Source organism: Poecile atricapillus, chromosome 3 (genome assembly GCF_030490865.1).
Source record: "Poecile atricapillus isolate bPoeAtr1 chromosome 3, bPoeAtr1.hap1, whole genome shotgun sequence".
NCBI classification, from domain to species: domain Eukaryota; kingdom Metazoa; phylum Chordata; class Aves; order Passeriformes; family Paridae; genus Poecile; species Poecile atricapillus.
The window spans coordinates 6,222,246-6,241,718 of record NC_081251.1 but is presented as its reverse complement, the minus strand read 5'-3'; the positions used below and the strand labels follow the sequence as shown (position 1 = coordinate 6,241,718).

Genomic DNA, 19,473 nt, shown 5'->3' with positions numbered 1-19,473 from the left:
GCAGATGAGGAAATGGAATTGATTTACCAAGCACTGAAATGACATTTCTATATGAATAGTCCTGACAACAAAATTGCCCATTTTTCCGAAATAGAAGCTCTTGCTGTGAAGTCTGTGCATTCCTGGGGTGAAGGGAGGAGGAAAAGGCAACCTCATTACTTTTCAGGAATCTGAAAACATAAACCAGGAGAGTGTGAAGACCTAAATTATCTATATGGGCATTCTCCTTCCATAAAGCAACTTCTAGGTAGTCCACAAAGGCAGAAAACATCTTTTTCTGAATGCATAATACTCAGATCATGTAATCACAGCTAGGCAGAGAAATCTAAACCTAAGGAGGAGCATGCTCTTTACAAAGCATAATTAGGGAATGGAAAGACTTGGAATTCCTTTTTTCCTGTGTCCTTGCTCAGAGGCAATTACCAGTGATTTCGGTGAAGATCTGACCCAAATAAGAGCCAAGACAGGCTCTGTGGATGTGGTCCCCCAGCACTGCATGTCCAAACTACTCTTGCTGTGGGGTCTTGCACTGGTAAAGCAGGATCCAAGCTGAAGATGGGGCTCTGTCACATCTTCCCCTCAAAGATCTCAGTTGTAGCCAGACTTGATTTGTTTGAAAATAACACACTGGGTTCATAGTGTTGGTCTTTGTAACTGCTGACACAGATACACAGGCACTTTCAGGGCACTGGCCTTTTTTCTGACCTTTATTCTGAAAACTGTCTATGCTCAGAAAAGCATTAAGTGTGTCCTGTTTGTTTGACACAGAAGAAAATCAAGTGATTTCCAGTATCATGACATGGCCCCCTGAATGTGATTCCCAGGTTAAAATGGATAAGCAGTGCGAGATATTCAGAGTTCTGCTCTTTAAGTAATTCACTAGAGCTGAAGCTATTGCCTTTGATGCTCTTCTGCCCAAATCTTAATATTATAATTTACTATTTTAAGCTTGTTTATAGAACTGGAATAATACGCAGATAAAAAAGGATAATTACTAGGGCATTTTCAGGCATTAAAGCTGAGGTTTGAAGTTCCCTTTTCTGAGAAAATAAACCAAGTAATATTTTACTATCTGAAAACCTGCCAACTGGTCTTTGCTTACCATGAAGTGAAATCAAGCACCACTTTGTTAAAAGCCAGTTTCATCACAATGATCTAGTTGTTCCTTAAAATAATAAAGAGGCCTGAATCAGCAGGAGATGGTTTTATTCTGTCCTTTGGGTATTAATCAATATATCCAGCTAAACTTTTCCAGCAGCCTGGTTCAGAGGTTTTGTGCACATGCAGAATTTGTACATTCAGGCATGTGGGTCTGTAGGAAATGAGTTCTCTAAACATCCACAAGCCAGGACAAATTCAGGTGATTTGTAGCAATCACATCTGCCCTGAGCTGCCATACACGCAAGGAACATTTATCCCTCCACACAGACACCTTCCAGTATTGGCACCTTGGTACAGGGCTCAAAGGTGGAAGCTGGGCAAAGGAGCTGGAAGCTGGAGCTGTCCTGCCTGCTGGGCTCTGAACTCTCACAGCCTGGGAAGGTGCCATGCCTCTGGATGTCACAGCCTGGGAAGGTGCCATGCCACTGGATGTCACAGGCTGGAAGTGTGCCATGCCACTGGATGTCACAGGCTGGAAGTGTGCCATGCCACTGGATGTCTTGGTAGGCTGGCTGAACATGACATTAATGGCATAGCAGGCTGTTCCCCAAGGTGGCCCTGGAGCAGTCGAAGGGCACAACCAGACTAGAGGCCCTGCTTCATCTTTTCCTTTTTTATCTTCCATTTACTGTTTCTGTCCTCCTAGGAACTTCAATATTCTTTTTCCCCCTTCCCAGCTCAGCTGTAAACTCAGCTTACATTTTCCTTCAGGTTTTTCAGACATCCAGGCTGCTAAATACCTGAAAAGCTGGAGTGCAACACTGCAAGGGTAAGCCCAGCAGATCAGTGCCTCGGTAGGAGATAACTCCTGAACGGACTGGCTATATCTTCTGGAGCTGTGTCACACTGCTGGGACAGCGGGAGGAAGGGGCAGAGCCTTCCCTCTGGCTGATGTGGAAGGAGGACACTCCTTAGAGATTGCTCTGCTGCAGTGACTCAGTGCTGTGGAAACTGTGACTGCCCAAGAGTCAAGACCAAGACCGTTTCCATTTTGCCATCCCCAGTGTTCCCCTTGCACGAGGAACTGGCAGGACAGAGGCACTGGCATCGTCCACTGTCAGTCACTGATGTGATCTCTAGAGAATCACTGCTAAATATATAAAAGCAAAGATATAAATACAAGCATACAAAAAGGTAAAGTGTATAAGCAAACTATGTCTTAGTAGAAGTGTTGAAAAATTAAGTTTTCATTTGTAGGTGCAATTCAGGCTCAAAAATACAGTCTCAATCATTACTTACCTGCTTGAGGTGCTTATTTTCTATTAACTGGATATGTCTGTAGTGTCATGCTGACTAACAACACAGCCTTCTACTTCCTATGATACTCCAATTATGCCTTCAGTAGTCATTTAACAGTGTCAGAATAATGAATGAAAATTTCGGAGAAGAAAGAAAAATACAAGAAAGCTGAAGATTATGGATCACACTTAAGGAGACTGAAACATCTAAATTTTTTTAAATGATCTCTCAATATAAACAAGGTGCCTTAAAACGACATTTTGGAAAGCCTTCCTGTGTCAATCTCCATAATTAAGGATAAAGATTAATAAAAGGCAAAGAAATCTCATACAAGTGGACTTCTCCATCAAACCTGCCTGGCACTTCTTCAGAACTAGGGCTCCTAAATTCTGCTTCTCAACAATTAATAAACATTAATTACCACAATATTTGCTTTAGAGGAGTAAATCGTGTCTTGCAGTGAATTACACTCTGTGGCCTTCTAATTAGCACATATAAAAATAGAATTTCTGGTAGCTTTGTTTTCCTATCTGTTTACATTCTGAAGCAAATTAAATAATAAATTCATAAGCTTAGCATTTAGATACCTAAATAAACATCTTGATTTTTCAGAGCACCTACAACTCTGAGAGTCACACAGTGCTCCTGAAAACCAGGCCATTTATTTAGGTGTCTATATTTAGGTACATGAGTTTGAAGTGTTTGGCTTGAGGTCACATAGCTATGGCTCATTGCATTTTTTTATTTCCATTTGGGTCACAATGGGCAAGTCACTTCTAATAATTCTCATCACAAATATAAGAAATAGCAGGAGAGGTGGTAAGAATTACTAAAAACCATCATGATGTTTAGCATTTCCTCAAAATACATGGAGTTTCATTCAAGGAGAATTAAAATCTAAAAAAATAAAGAAATCAGGGCATCAGAAAGGTAAGACAGTGTGTTTAGATACTGAACTTATGCTGTGTTTGAGCTGTGCTCATTTCCTGGACTGAATTTTCTGACATCTTTGTCATTGCCTCCATAACCTTGTGACCATTTTGACAAGCCAGATGTTTCAGCTTCCTGTAGTTTGACTGGGTAAATCCTAGAAACTAAGTGCTTCTACTTGTTAACACATGGCAGCAAACCACAGTTTATTCTTGAGGAATTTGGGCTGACATCATCAGTCATGTTCTTGAATTGTGGCTACACCTCCAAGATTGCTTTTGAATTTGCACAGTAGCCTGTACAAGCCTTGACCTAATGAACCAATTATGAAATAAACAGTCCAGGACTCTGCTGAGAGACCACTTGGAAAAAGACATAAGGAATAAACCACAACATTTTAAAGAAACAAGGAACAAAATGAAAACCTTCTATTCCAGCATCCTCATTCAAATGTGGCAATTTGCATCTGGCCATAATATTTCAGATCTGAGGGCTGCACTTGTACTGTAAGGATGTTGTTTGTTACAGAACAAAAGGTTTGTGTTTTTCTTTCTTGAGATGGAGGTTGTTTTAAAAGTCAATGAAACCTGTTTTTCCCCTTGATCTATCATGCATCTAGGCTGGAAAAACATCTCTTGGTTAAAAATATTCCTTCAACAGAAATGGGGACATACCAGTTGTACTGTCTTTAAAGTTGAGGGTTAGCTATAAGATAGTAAATTTCTGTTTTGGGGGACTTTATGTTAGATAAGGAATTTTTGCAATGTGAAACCAAAAAGCCCTTCATTTTTTTTCCAGCAGCTCTTGTTCTCTGAAGTAGATGTAAAATGGAAAGATTCTTTGTTCCTGTTCTCGTTGCCTTAAAAGACATAAGCTCCTTGTCTGACCTCTGTCTGCTCCTGAAGATACTCAGAAACAACAGGGATATGCCAGAAAGGGAATTTAGGGAGCAACAAAGCCAAATGCAGTCCCACTGCAAAGGTGGAAGCTCAGGGGTTCCAGAGCAGTGCCACAGGTTCTCATGGAATTACAGACTGGTTTGGGTTGGAAGGGACCTTAAAGATCATCCCATTCCATCCCCTGCCATGGGCAGGGGCACCTTCCACTAGACAACATTGCTCCAAGCCCCATCCAACCCGAACTTGAGCACTTCCAGGGATGGGGCAGCCACATCTTCTCTGGGTAACCAGTGCCACAGCCTCGCCACTCTCATAGGGAAGAATTCTTCCCAATACTTGATTTAATCCTGCCTTCCTTCGGCTTAAGGTATTTTTCCTTGTTCTACCACTCCATGCCCCTAATAAAAGTCCCTCTTCAGCTCTCTTGTAGCCCCTTTAGCTCCTGGAAGCAGCTCTAGGTTCTTCTCCACACTTGCCTGACCCCCACACACCAGATTTGGAGAGAACAGACATCCCAGCTGGAGCACGTGCTTCCCTGCATATCCAAGGCCCCAAAGGAAACAGCTCCACTCCATGATCAACCTGCATGGGGTAATATGTACAAGGGAATACAGGCACTGAAATTTTACAGCAGGTGGAGGATAGTCTCCATTCCTGCAGAAATTTTTCAGTTGTGCAATTATTATTCCTATACCCAGAATGATGTAAAATGCTCTGTAGATAAAAAGCAAAAAGCGTTTGCTTTGCACATTTTTGCTTTTCTCTGTAATATGTTACAGCTAAGCTGCTCTGCAGTTGCTGAGCACACAGAGATTCTGGAGAGGTGTTGAGGCAATGTTGTCTTACTGCCCTGAGTGACTGGGTGATAAACCGGCAGATGAAGTTCAGCAGTGATAAGTACAAAGCAATGCACAGGGGAAAAAATAACCCCAACCACACACACACACAAACACTGGTTCCAGCACTGCAGGAGAGCTGGAGACTGAAGTGGAAAGCCCTCTGGAACTGTCAGTGTGGGGCTAGGGAGTGGTCAGAAAGGGGAACTGGATGTTAAGAATCAGTAGCTTCCTCCTTAGATGATGAGGGGACCCCCAGAATCATGGGACTCTTTAACCCAGATGCTCAGAGTTATTCAAAGTCCCTTGGCCAGACTGCTCTTGTCTATTCCAGACCTAGCAAAATCCAACAGTCATTTTAGCAGAATCAAAGTTTCAAAGTAGTGTTTTCTTGTAAAATTAGATAGGCTGGAGAGGATGATGATAAAGTCTCCCAGTTAAAATGGAAAAAAACCACATTAAATTGAAAAGGGGATAGCTGGATGGAAATCCAACTAAAGGCTAGAAAGTAATCACAGAATAGTTTGGGTTGGAAGGAACCTAAAAGATCATCTTGTTCCAACTCCTGCCATGGGCAGGAATGCCTTCCCCTAGACCAGGTTGCTCCAGTCTTGCCTTGAACACTTCCAGGGATGTGCCCTCTTCCACAGCTTCTCTGGGCAACCTGTGCCAAAGCTTCTACAGCCTCACAGAGAAGAATTTCTTCCCAATATCTAATCTAAACCTGTCCTCTTTCTTCATCTTAAGTCAATCCACCTTGTCCTATAATGACGGTGAGAAGGTATAAACAATAAATTTACTGCCTCTATAACAAAGGAACACTTAAAGAGGGATAAGACTTGAAACTGGTTTTACACAGGGAAGAACTATGCTGTCACAGCACATTGTGGAAAGCAAAACCACAAATGGGTTCAAAAAGAGTAAAAAACTCCTAGAGAACAGGACCACTGGTACCTACTAAGCTGAGTAACTTGGATTCAACCATGAGTTCCAGAAAGCCCTACCTCCCTAGTAGCTGGAACATTCTAAGGTAAATAAGAGAACATAGAGCCTATTTCTACACTGATTTACTAAGCATCCAGTCTTGTCTGCTGGAGACAAAAAAAAAAAAAAAGCTAGATGGATCCAACTGTGTTTTTTATGTTTCAAAAAGTAACAGAAACAATTGAGATTATAATGCTGACAGAGTCAACATTAATTTTATTTTCTTTATCCATTCTAATCTCCAGACTCAGACATTTGCAAGAAATCATAATCCATATCTGGTCAAAGAAATTGGGATTATCCCAGTGAACAGAAATGTAAAAGATGAAGCATTGATTTCTTCAGCTTCTACCAATTTTCAGGGATTACTTACTTGCTTATTCTGAAAAAAGGAGAATTTGTCACCAAAACATCTGCAAAGGCTGCAGGACTTAGCCAGGGTTTGTATTTTGATGATCAGAAATTAAGGTAACATTGTCAGGGGACAAAATCTTCTGGTAACAGTGCTTCAGTTGTGTTGAAATTCTCCGTGGCTGCTTCAGCACACTTGAGAGGCCACTTTTGCTTACAGATTAAATCTGGAGATGGGAAGCAGGTGCAGACTGAAGATAATGAGCAGCTCAGGAGTTGGAGGAGACGGGCTAAGCCTGAGCTCTGGGGTATCAGTAACAAACTCCCACTCAGTTCTGTGGGATGAGCTCACAGCACGGCTTGTGGATCCTGCAAGTAGCAGCTGTTTTATCACCTCCTTTGGTATCCTTTCCAGAATTACAGCTTCCTCCAGGTTTTGGCACTCTACAACTGCTTGGGTTGTGGGAAGATGGCCACAGCCTTGAAGAGGCACAGGGTGCATGGCCTGAACAGCTCTGGGGTGAAGGGTGGGACTCCACAAAGGACCTTCTCTCAATTGCTCTTATCCTATTATTTTGGCAACACCATTTTTCCATGTCTAAATAATGTATTATTTTGTGACCTTTCCTAATGGAAATCTCTAATGCTTATAACAGGGGATATTAAAATCCTGCAATTGCTTCCATTCTTATAATTATCTACTTTGAAGGACATTTCACTGCAATCAGTGGAATTTAGGGTTTTTTCCCCCTTCATCTTAGTAATGGTGCCTGGATGCATATAAACCCATAGTGCTGACCTTGCCTTTCCTGATTTTTCCTGAGCATGGGTTAGCTTGCTTTCAAAACTGCAAGAGATTCCTACTTTACCACAATTTTACTACAAGGAAATACATAGGCTAGGACAGCTTCATCACAATAAAAACATCCTTCCCAATATGAAAATTAATAAAAATTGAAATACAAGATACAGTTAAGAGGACGGAGATGAGAAGACACAAGGAAATTGTATAACATAAAATGCAGGACAGAAAAAGCCCAGTGGATGCTCTTCCTACGCAGAATATTAAAATAACACATCATGCAAAGGGAACACACATAAATGGAGACAAAGGAAAATATCCTACCAAGTTTAATTCCCAAAACAAAAAACAACAAGCAGATTATTTGATTTAAAACCTGATTAGTTTATATAGTGACATCTTTGGTTCCATAGCTCGCTTACTCTTCTGCATAATGCCTAAAGCAGTAAGATCATGGTCAGAGATTGATATTTTAGGCACAAGGACAAACCAATGAAAATAATAATTACTATTATAAGTTATCTATTATACATTTAAAAATAAAAGTAGAATTGAGACAGAAATCCTGAAAGGGGTCTTAACCAGATATGCATCAAGGCATAAGTCACTTCTTAGTTGAGGGACCAGAAAGGAACTCTTCTGTTGCAAATACAGCAATCTCCAGTGCATTGCTCTTTGCTGTCTGCAGATATGAGGTGGGATACGCTATTGATTTTATTCTTCACACCATTTATTTTCTCCTATTATTGGAAAGTGCTGCTATAAAAGGCACACATCTTTTTATATATTTTTAACTAATGGAGAATTATTCCTTACATAGATTTTATAGGTTATTTAATAATTACATGGGAGCCTTCTAGTTCTTCATTACATTCTATAGATTTTCAAAGCCACCTTTACAAAAACCTATTTATGTTTCTGTATCACCCTATTGATTAAACCCCTTTTTATTACATTCCAAAGTGAAGAGACCACAGAAAATCAGTGTTAGCCTCTGATGTTTAGCAGCCTCAAATATGCAGCTGGAAGAGAGAAAATAGCCCTCCCTTTAATAAAACATGTCTTGGGGGCATCTGAGGGTTTTCTCTTCTTTTTAAAATCATAACCAGCATCAGCCTTTTTCCATTGTAAATGTGATGTTGCTTTAAAGCCCTACACAAATGCTTCTTCTGCCATCATCTGTAGTGGGGAAATACCCCTGATTCACCTGTTAGCCTGAAGAACTGGCTCCATCCCAGATGGAGCTCACTTCAAAGGACAGTTTGGGTGCTGGTGGTCAGGGAGCTCCATCCTCCAGAGTAATCAGGACTCCTGCAACATCACCACAGGAGGGACTGAGAGGTTGTCATTAAAACCATGGTGAGGTGCCCTGGCAGTGTGAGGAAGTCCATCCTGCTTCTGTCTGCATCCCACCCCACCTCTCCCCTACTTTATCCCATCACCCCTTCTTACTCCTATTCTATCCCATCCCACCTCTCTCCTCCCCTGTATCTCCTCACTTCCATTCCATTTTGTTCCTTTCCACTCCATCCCATTTCATCCCACACCACCTCTCCCCTACTTTATCCCATCACCCCTTCTTACTCCTATTCTATCCCATCCCACCTCTCTCCTACCCCATATCTCCTCACTTCCATTCCATTTCGTTCCTTTCCACTCCATCCCATTCCATCCCACACCACCTCTCCCCTACCTTACCTTACCTTACTTCACCCATCCCACCCCTCTTCATTCCCATTCCAACCCATCCTGTATGTCCCTACTCCATCCCATCTTATCCCACCTCTCCTCACTCCCCATCCCATCCCATCCCATCCCATCCCATCCCATCCCATCCCATCCCATCCCATCCCATCCCATCCCACCCTTAGGGTGGGGGCACCGACACCTTGAGGGAGAGCAGCTTTGTCACGAGAATACAAAACACTGTCACGAGCTCCTGCCTTGGCTCACCTGTGTCCCCTCACTGCCCTGTACCGCTCACCTGTCCTATGTCCCTCTCACCTGACCCCACTCACCTGTCACTTGTCCTCGCTCATCCTTTGTCCTCACACACCCCCATCCCAGCTCGCCTGGCCCCACTCATCTGTCCCCGTACATGCCCCGTGCCCTCTCCTCTGTCCCCCGTCCCCTCACGGGCCCCGCCGGTCACCGATTCCCGGCGCGTCGCCGTGGGACTGGGGGCGTGGCCAGGGCTGTGGGAGGCGGGACCAACGCACTTCTCGCATTCTCATTGGCGGATCCTCCTGACTGTTTACGAGGGGGCGTTGCTGATTGGGCCGCCCTGTCCTCCACCTTGGCGGGCGCGGCGCGGGGCGCTCTGAGGGAGCGTTGGGCGCGGAGCGCGGCGGACTCCGGGTGGGCAGGGAAGGGCGAGCGAGCCGCAGGTAAGGGCACGGCCGCCTCCCCAGGGGCTCCTTCCTCGCCAAGGCCGCAGCGCTGTCCCGCAGACCTGGGTTATGCAACCGCCCCGCGGTCCTGCCCCGGCTGCCCTCGGGGCTCCTTCTACCCGCGGCTCTCGGGGGATGCGCGACGAGCCCGCGACCGCCCTTCGGGAGGGGTCGGAGCCGATGCGGAGGAGCTCGTGAGGAGGGATGGGGGTGTGGGAGGGAGGTTTGCGGCCGTGCTGGGAACAGGTCGGGGTCGCAGCCATGCGGACCCGGAGCGGGCGCTCGGGCAGCTCCGGGCTGGGCTGCGCCGGGAGCTCTGAGAGAGAGGCTCTTCTCGGGCTGCTTTAAACTTGGCTGCCGTAGCCGAGGGGGAATGGCTGTGAAGTGAAGGAAGCTTGGTTTAGATTTGATATTAGGAATAAGTTCTTTACTGTAAGGCTGGTGAGGCACTGGCATAGGTTGCCCAGAGAAGATGTGAATACCCCATCCCTGGAAGTGTCCAAAGCCAGCCTGCACGGGGCTTGGAGCAACCTGGGATAGTGGAAGGTGTTCCTGCCCATGGCAGGGGGTTGGAACGAGATGGTTTTTAATATCCTTTCCATCCCAAACCATTCTGTGATTCAGTGATTCCCAAGCCAATATCATTTGATGCTTATGTAATACATAGCTTTCCAAACTTGCTGGTTTGGATATTTTTCCCCTCACCTCTCATAGATTCTTTTGAATATCTTTAAAATATTGTGTTCCTTTATTTCTTTAGTTTGGAGATTAATGAAGGTTCCTAAAAACAAATACATGATAAGTTTATACAGCTGAAAGAAATAATATAAATGAGAATTGTGATTTATATGTGGGTTATAGTTTATACCAGCTTCTGTCTGGCTTTCAAGTTTTGTCCTTGGAAATGGTTTGGTCTTTTAGTTAGTTAGAGTGGCTGTCCTGATGGAAAGGAAAGCTCCTATTCTATGAAAATACATGATTAGTGTAAAGAAACTGCTGCATTTATTGTTGTAGTGAAACTAAATTATTTGGTTGCCCATCATCCTTGAATAGATGGAAGTCTGAATACTTTGAGAGTATAAAACATTACAGAAAACTGCTAACATATCTCAGTAAACAAGGACAGAAGATTTTCTGTAGATGATCATGTCAGTTAACTCGTCTTTGGTACCTTTAACATCAGGATCTGTGCTGTCTTCCTCAAACTTCCTAGAAGTTGTCAGCTGCGTGATACAGTTTATCTGTGCCCTTCCAAGTATTGTAGTTTGTGTTCAGATTCAGTAGCTTGGTTTGTCATTGTTTGTGTTGAAAACGTTTGTCATTGCATTGGTGTCCTTAATTTATTTATTTACAAATTACTTGATTATGCTAGCAGGAAATCCTTTCAGAGGAAGAAACTTTGAAATTTTATTCCAAGTCATCATTGTGTTCAGACTGTCTTCTAGGAGTTAAACTCTGTGAATGGCTCCTGTTGCAGGTAGTTCTGGGTGAGACTTGGGGCACAGTTCTGAATTTCAGGTTCCAAGCTGGACTGGAGGGCTGCTGAACGAGTGTTCCACTGACCCCTGTGTGAGGCGACAGCTCTGGCTTAAGGCCAGTGACGCTCTAATGCTGTGTGCCCCTTATAAAACAGGCTTGCTTTAAATAGATTAGCATAGAGGCCAAGTGAAGGTGATCAGGAGGCTTGTTCTGGTTTCTTTGTGTTTGGGAAGGGTTTTTTTTTTTTTCTTTTTGTTCTTTGAATACCTTAATGTTGCCATGGTTACTGTAGTGCCCAATTGATTGAAGCTCAGCTTCTTGACTTTAAGAACAGCACAGGGAATCTTCACACCTGACATTGGCTGCTCCAAAATATCACCTTCTTGTGCAGTGGGACTGGAATTTTGGCTTGGTTGGGTTCACCAGCGCCTCCTGGATTGTTTTCTCCAGCGCTGGAGATGCAGATGCTCAGTGAGGCCATGCCAGACGAATCCTTTGTGGTGTCAGGATACATGCTTGGCAGGGGAGGCACTACTGAACCTTCAGTGTGATGTGCATGTCTTGGACTGCTTGAGCTGACCAGTCCTGCTCTAGAGGAATAAAACTGAATAGTCCCTTTGGATGTTAAAAGCTTCCAAAAATAGTTCCAAAGTCTCAGCTAAATTTAATGCGGCTAGAATGTCAATGGAAAGGATTAGAACATTTGAGATTTGCACCAGTTAGCATTTAGAAAAAAAAAATAAAAAATTAAAATCCTCTTCCTCATATCTGCCGCTTTTGTAAGAAGAAAAGTGCAGATTGGCACTATTTTGTGTAGTGCTAACCAAACTGGAGCTCAACTGTGAGTGGACTTCCCTGTACTGGTAATTTTGATTCCTGTAAGGGAATTTGCCCAGATGGGAAATCAGGGTGAAGGCTGTGGGAGGGGGTCACTATAGTGCTTGTTGCTTTTGAGGCTGCAAAGGTTCATTAATCCTGTCATGTGAGGTCTAGTTCTGCTCTTTCTAATCAAGTAAAAAGCCTCTATTTAAGTCCATAGGAGCTTTCCACAGTGAAGAATTAGCACCATTAAAAATAATGCTCATCTTCAGTGTTCATTGTGCAGAGTGGAATGAAATTCCAGTAAGTTACTCTGTGACCTTTCCTGTTACATTTGTGCTTTCTGACAGAGCCTTCGGTGTGAGGCCAGTTGGCTTCAGCACTAGATGCAGCCCTAGGCTGTCACCACTGAAATTGGTGGCTCTTCTACTGTAAAGTCAGTGATATTTTAAGTAAAAAATTGCTCTTTCAGTAAAATCTTATTCACTGGGTTTGGTTTCCCCTTTCCTGCCTCTCCCCTGGATTTGAGTTATGGTAAAAATTCCTTTTTTTGGGGCTGTTTTTTTTCCGTAGGAGCCAAGATAGAATCCCTACGCTTCTCCTGGACCCTTCTAGAAAAGCAACTGCAACTTTTGTGTTGTTTTTTCCTCCAAATTTTCTTAATTCCTGCAGATTATGGTTTCCAGGTTTGTACTCAGGACTCAATAATACTTCTAGTTTCTAGTGATTCTATTTAAAGCTTCTATTTGTAACATTTTGTTTGCTTTATTCTATTTTTAGTCATGTTGTTTGTCATGGCAAGCAGTGTTTAATAAAAAAAAAGTAAAGTTTCCTTGTGATTCCTTGTGTGCCTGTTTCTTTATGTCCCTCAGGGATTCTTCTTGAAAACTCTAAGGACAGGGAAATGTTCACCAAGGAAATGCCTTATTAGTGTCCATAAAAACAGTGGATAAATCTATAAATGTTCAATGGTATGGAACACATTGTCTGTTCAGACACTTCGTATACTCAAATTGTCTTCATTCATTATGATTTCTGCTGAAGGTTTTGGCTCTGCAGGAATCTGACTTCATGAGAGGATGTACATCTTTGCCCTTTCAGTTTTACACTAAATAAGTGTAATTTTTCAAAGAGAAACTTCAGTGAGCTACTGCTGTTTTCCAGTGAATATAATTTTCTGCTGGCCTCTGTTAATTTTAATTAGAGGTGTACTGTGTCTAAAAATAGTGAGGTAACAGAATGAACACAGAGCTCCAGCATGGAATCTCTACAGAGATTCTGGTCACAGCATCTCCACTGCTGAACACTGACATGACCTGGTCTGTGCCAGTGGGAAGGGTGCCTCGTGTTTGGAGCTATCCCAAATTAGAAACTTTTGCACACCTGGAACACGGGAGGAGAAATTTAAAGCAACCCACATCAGAGTGAAGTGATGTGTAGAGTCTGGAAGGAGAGTGGCTGCTGTGATTCTCCAATGGTTAAAAGTGCAGCACTCTTGAGGTTCTCATTCTGTGGGATGTATTAAAGTTGAGGGTCCAAACCTTCTACCAAATTCAGAAATAACACAGGTAACATTCAGGTGTGCTTTAAATAAAGGGAATAAATGGATGTGGCAAGTGCTCAGCTTTAGCTGGAGGTCACATGAAGTTGTTTAGCTTGGGTTTGACTCTGTCTCAGTGTCTCAGACTTTTCAAGGGAACAATCCTGACAGAGTTTGCTGTAATGATCCCAGTTAAGATTTTGGATAATTTATCATCAATACTGGTGCTGGATAGTGTCTATATTAGCATATATATATTTATATATATATATATGTTGTTTGTTTTTTATTTTAACGGCATTGCCACTTCTTTTGAAATTCTGTACGGGAACTTCTGATATCTAAAGTACTTGTAAAATCTGATTTGGGAGGGGAGAAGCAAATGCATGACTCGATTTGAACTCATTGCATTTTAAAAGGAAAATAAGTACAGTTTACTGTTACGTGGGGTTTTTCTGGTTGTTGTTTCTTTTTTGTGTGTGTTTGTTTTCTTTTTAATATAAAAAAGGATCCTAAGGGGATGAAATAAACTTATTTTGTCAGAAGCTGTGGAAAGGAGCTTTAACATAAATGGGAATGTGAACCAGTGATCATATTATAATAACATAAAAAATTACTTTTAATTTGATTTATTTTATATGGAAATCCAGTTCATGGATGATAAATGACTTAGAGTTAATTGTTTTAAGGGATTTGAAATGTAAATTCTTTTGTTCTAAATTAGTTGAATAATTGGAAGGAGAGTATTTTGCTTGTCAGAGGACTGCCTGAAGTGGATAAGTAATTTCAGAGAAGCCACAAAACCCTAACAACAACATGATACCTGAGCCTTAAGGTTTGACAGACATAATAAAGGATATGTAGTTATGATTTTTACATATATATATATAAATTTTTGTATGAGTAACATTATTCATAACATGGAAAAACGTAAGGTTTCTATCTTATGCCTGAGGATAACTTCTGATTGAAGTCTGCTAACAAATGATTCAAGTATGTTTGTCCTCTCTCATTATCATGAGCTCAGGCTTATGAACAGTTTATTTCTCTTGGGGAACATGTATGTATTTAATTAGTGAGGTTTCTGTTTTAACTGTGGTGCTGTGCTTTCTATGGTGCAGTGTATGGCAAAAGAAAATCTGTGATTTCACTCCATACAGGTGTTCTTAAACCATCCCATCATAAAATGAGCAGAGGATTTAAGAATCCTGTAAGAATAATAAGTTGACTTGCAGGTGGAGGGAACACTGATCAGAACTCTGGGTGTATCTTTATGAGTAGAAGATGCCTGTGCAGGCACAGACACCTACCTGCAAGTCTGGGAAAAGAGCTGGTCAAAAGACCTGTGAAACAGTGACTTTCTTAAAAAGATTTGGCCAATGCATAAGTCCCACTGGGCAAAAATGTCTCAATAGTTGGCTGGAAAAAAAAGAATCAAGCTTTTCCTGTCCAAGAGCTCTAGCAGAGCAAGACTACTGCCACATGATGTGAATATTTATTATTTTCTCATCCTGGCTGCTGCAGCATATGTTCATTTTTTTATTGGTTAAAAACCTGAGCTTTGTGGTTGTAACTTAAAATCCTGTTCTGTTTTGTTGTTTGTCATAGTGGTTTTGCTGAATTCCTAACATAAAAGCTTTCCTATGTAGTACTTTATTTTAATATGGCTCTCCCAGGAGAAAAAAATAAACAACTGTTCTGTGAGGAAGCCTATTGACTTTTCTGACTTCTGTCAATAGATTGAGATTATTTGCTTCTCTGGACAATTAACTTTGTTATGCCTTGGGAAAGGAGGTATGAAGCTGGTTATCTTTAACATACATAATCCAAATTCCTACAACTTCAGTGTGTCCAGTGTGACTCTCAGATGGTCACTGTCTTCCCTGGCTGCAGATTGTTTGCCCGTTGTGAATGAAATTCTTCCCACAGCCTGGCACAAGTCTGCCCTGCCATGTAAATTGTGTTTTGTAACATGCTGGGCTTGAGGTTCATTTCCATAAATCTAATGACACGGGCTAGACATGATGACAAACATGCTTAGAGATGATTGTTTTTGGAGATGATTTATTAAAGCTTTTTGCTAGAGAAAATACTACATTTCTGATGTGAAGATGGCTGCTGTGAGGTTTTCTTTATAGTATTTCCCTGGATGTGTTTACCATGAAATGTACAGTAATACAAAGCTTAAGTGAGTTGGTTCAAGTACCAGAGGCAATGTTACTGTGATGGTGAGCTCTCCTACACTAACATGTACTGTTGAATTTGTAGCCATGTCTTCTGCCATTTGTTCAGGCTTCTTCTTTCCAATTAGAATTTAATTTCTAAACTGAAATAAGTTGGAGGTAGTTGTGCTAATATTGGGCTGAGCTGCTGAAAGTGTGTGTTTGATAGCCTGAAAACCCATCCTTAGGTTAACACAGTACTTTTGAGCATGACTTCAGCTTGTGTACTTGAGAACTTCTGTCATTAGCCCTGAGACTCCAGCAATAACAATTACTGATATTTCCATAACCTTATGTTGTGGAATGATGTGCTCTGTCATCAGCCAAATCTCATTTCAGAGCAGAGGTTATATGAAAGGCACAGCCATAGCAAATTAGCTCTATAATTTAACTTTGCTGAGATTAAGTGTAATAAACCCATATGGTTTAATTTTGGACAGCAGTCCTATATAGTGTGTTTGAGCTAATATTTACAGCTATTTATAGAGAATAGCAAGCATGCAAGACAGCAAGGGCAGAGCAGAACAGATGAGCATGCTGAGTTTATGTAACTCTAAATGCTTGTGTTAGGAGGAGAAGCAGCTAATGATTGTATACTGCTACTGAAAGAAACAAAAAGGAAATAGATTAGATTAGAATAGATTTTCCAGTAAACTTCTAGTTAACTTACTGGGGCTCTGTAGGTTGATGTCTCGATAGGTTGATGTCTACTAAGGACTGCTAAATACCTGATTTTATACTAATTAACACCCTGATCATTAATTGGGCCGTGACTTACTCCCCTTGGTTGGCATGAAGCTTTCTCTCATTACAACAGTAATGATACCATTTAATGTATGGTCTCATTAGGTGCGCCCATCATTGTGTGTGCCTTAAACATACCTTTCTATACTGATGTGCTTGGGATAAAGGCTCCAAAATCAGCCTGACTTTTCTAAAAGTGCTGAAAGTCATCTTGAGTCCACTCTTCCCTTAAATTTATTTGTTTCGTAGTGTGATTAAGATGCAAATAATAAATTGCTAATGGGCTTTTAAAACCTATTCAAGGATAAGTTCTGTACTTAAACTGTAGAAAAAATAGGCTGTGTTCTTTGTACCAGAGATGTGTCTGGTTCTACTGGTTCTTGATGATGACATATTCATGCTCCTTTCCATAAGGGTCTTTGTTTTGTTTTTTCTTGATGCCTGGTTTAAATTTTGAAGTTGTTTTCAAAGTTCTTCTTACCCTGGGCATTATGCTTCCTGAGCTGGCTGCAGACTCAGAAGCACCAGCAGCCTGTCCAGTAACAAACATGGTTCTCTTAAACCCAAATACAGCACAGTGTTTTCTCATAGGGCAAGGGGCCCTTAATTAATGTCTCTTCTGCTTGTGTTCAGAAGCTTGTACTGGTATGTTTAGACCTTTTCTGTGCTAATAAATGAAGTTAAAGCCAAGTCCCTGTTTAAACCTTGGTGAGACTGATCTTTGTGCCCTGTGTCAGAGGCCAGTTGTTGCCTTGAAATAATGTGAAAATTTCTTTCTACAAATGGAGCCCCCAGACTTAAGAATCTATGGGTCACCTTGTGGATGTGGAATGTTTAAATATGTAGTGTAACTGTGTGATGTTATCTTCTCTATGCTGCCAGGGATGAGGGGAGATTCTTACTTCTTTGGAATGCGGGGCCTTGGCCACTACGGCTGCATCCCGGAGGATGGAGGACAGTTCCTACTCTACTCTATCAATGGAGACAACAGCCTAAAGAGATGTTTTGCAGAGGAAGATTTTCATGAAATAATTGATTTCAACGATCTCCCAAATTCTCTCTTCGCGTGTAATGTTCACCAGTCCGTGTTTGAGGATGAGGACAGTAAGGTACAGTGTCTGTTCCCAAGTTTTCCCTGTAAGAGAAACCTATGCTTTATATCTGTCTATTGCAGTCAGTGAAACAGTTTAATCTGTTTCATGCAAAGAGACTTGATCACAAATATGACTTTTTTCCTAAGGTGGCAACAACATTCTGATTTGATGTTTGTTTCAAGAACTTAGAAACCTTTTTGTCAGCTGAGGTAAACAAAAAATGTTTTTCATTTGTTGAGATTTGCAGAATACTGAAATGGAGGTTTGTGTCTTCATGGCAACCTTGGCTGCAGGGATGGTGGGAATGGCAAAGTCAAACATGTGATGGGTGCTCCTGCTTGCTGATCACAGATCACTGAGATTTCTGTATTTTCTCACAGAATTAGAGAATCCTTAGGTTGGCAAAGACCTTTGAGTCCAACCATTAGCCCAGCACTGCCACCACTAAACTGTGTCCTTAAGTGCCACACATACATATCTTTTAAACCCCTCCAAGGCTGGTGACTCAACACCTTCTCTGGGCAGCCTGTTCCAATGCTTGACAGCTCTTTTAGTGGATAATTTTTTCCTAATATCCAAGCAAAAACTCCCCTGGCATGCCTTGAGACCTTTTCCATATGTTTTAATGATTGCTAATTTGGATAAGAGACCACCGCCACCTGCCTCACTTCAACCTCCTTTCATGTACTTGTAGAGAACAGAGTTAAGGTCTGGCATGTTTTAAGTTATCTGTAATGCTGTGTTCTCACTATCATTCACTTCAGATTTTGTAGATAAAAAGACATGAGAAACTTCATGAAAATATTTTGAACTCTGCAATTAATCTGAAACAAAGTTGAGAACAACATGGTCTTAAGATAATAATAATAACAAGAAAATCAACTCTTGCAGGAAGAATTCAGTTTCTGTTTCTTAGTCTAGTATTCTTTCTGACTGAGATTTCAGGAATATAAAACACTGATAGCTTGGGGCTTTATTGTCTGATGAAATGAGTCTGAGCTAATTGTTATAGGCACATCTGAAGCTATTTGATTGTCCTGTTCAGAATTTTCAATTCAGAAACAAGCTGGCAGTGGTACAGTGGGTTTTGCCTGAAACTGTCTGAGGTATCCAGGTAAAACTGGATCAAAATCACTGGGACCAAAATGGACAAAGACTTTTTAATGGGAGGGATTACCAGATAAAAGAGGAATAAAACAAGACTTGTGAGGATACAGGCTTCCTGTTAAAGGTACTGAAAGTGATGTCTGCTGAGGCTGCACAAGTGGAATTATTTAGATAATTTAGAGTTTAGATTTTTAGGCATTTTTGTGTTCTGTAATAATGTCTTGTATATGTTTGAGTAATATAGATTAGTACTGTGATATGAGCTTTAAAATGGGTGTTTATATATTACAAATTCTACACTCTAAATTGCAGTTTTGGAAAACAGTGCCCTATTTTACTGAATAGACCTTTTGCTAATAAGCATCTTGCATTTACATTCTGCCATTTTCCAGAATTTTCTCACCATCTGGTAATGAACTTGACTAAGTTGGAGGGGTCTGAAAATCCATTTTTAAAGGAAGACAACAGAAGTCCACCTGGAAGTAGAGAATCTCTCTTCACCCTGCAGAGATTCTATCCCCACTTGCTCCTGAGCTTTCCCTTTTGAGAGCTGTATTCTGGTATTTAGCTGATGGCTTAGTTAGAAAATGGAATGGGTGATTATGTAAGTATGTGGGATAGCAATCCCCAAAGACTTGCAGGACTTAAGGATGTGTTTTAAGAATAGCAGCTGGGTTGTGGAGGTGGGTGTTCTGTGTCATGTGCAGGTCTGTAAATGCCCTGTCCGTGCTGTGGGTTGAGCAGCTCTGTTTGCAGGTAAGTGGTTACTCCTGTAAGTCTCTATTTAACGAGATGGGATTATCTTTGGATTTCTCATTAAATCCAAGAACCTGGGGAGTTGATTATGGTTTTTATTATTCCTGTAGAACATGTACT

At 41.4% G+C, this 19,473-nt stretch overlaps 1 protein-coding gene and 1 long non-coding RNA gene across 2 annotated transcripts in view; one reads left to right on the top strand and one right to left on the bottom strand.

Annotated features, from left to right (window-relative positions):
* Positions 1-7,749: 7,749 nt before the first annotated feature.
* On the bottom strand, positions 7,750-9,330 carry LOC131577542 (uncharacterized). The gene is made up of 3 exons (XR_009277234.1): positions 9,221-9,330; positions 8,410-8,513; positions 7,750-7,884 (listed from the first exon to the last, which is right to left on the bottom strand). It is a non-coding gene; the product is annotated as an uncharacterized LOC131577542 (long non-coding RNA).
* A 161-nt stretch (positions 9,331-9,491) lies between these two features.
* Positions 9,492-19,473, top strand: part of RCAN2 (regulator of calcineurin 2) — an 84,357-nt gene continuing 74,375 nt past the window's right edge. Inside the window, exons 1-2 of the mRNA XM_058835939.1 lie at positions 9,492-9,589; positions 17,279-17,505. Of these exons, the coding sequence (XP_058691922.1) occupies positions 17,281-17,505 (225 nt within the window). The 5' untranslated portion in view covers positions 9,492-9,589; positions 17,279-17,280. The remainder of the gene's footprint in view (positions 9,590-17,278; positions 17,506-19,473) is intronic.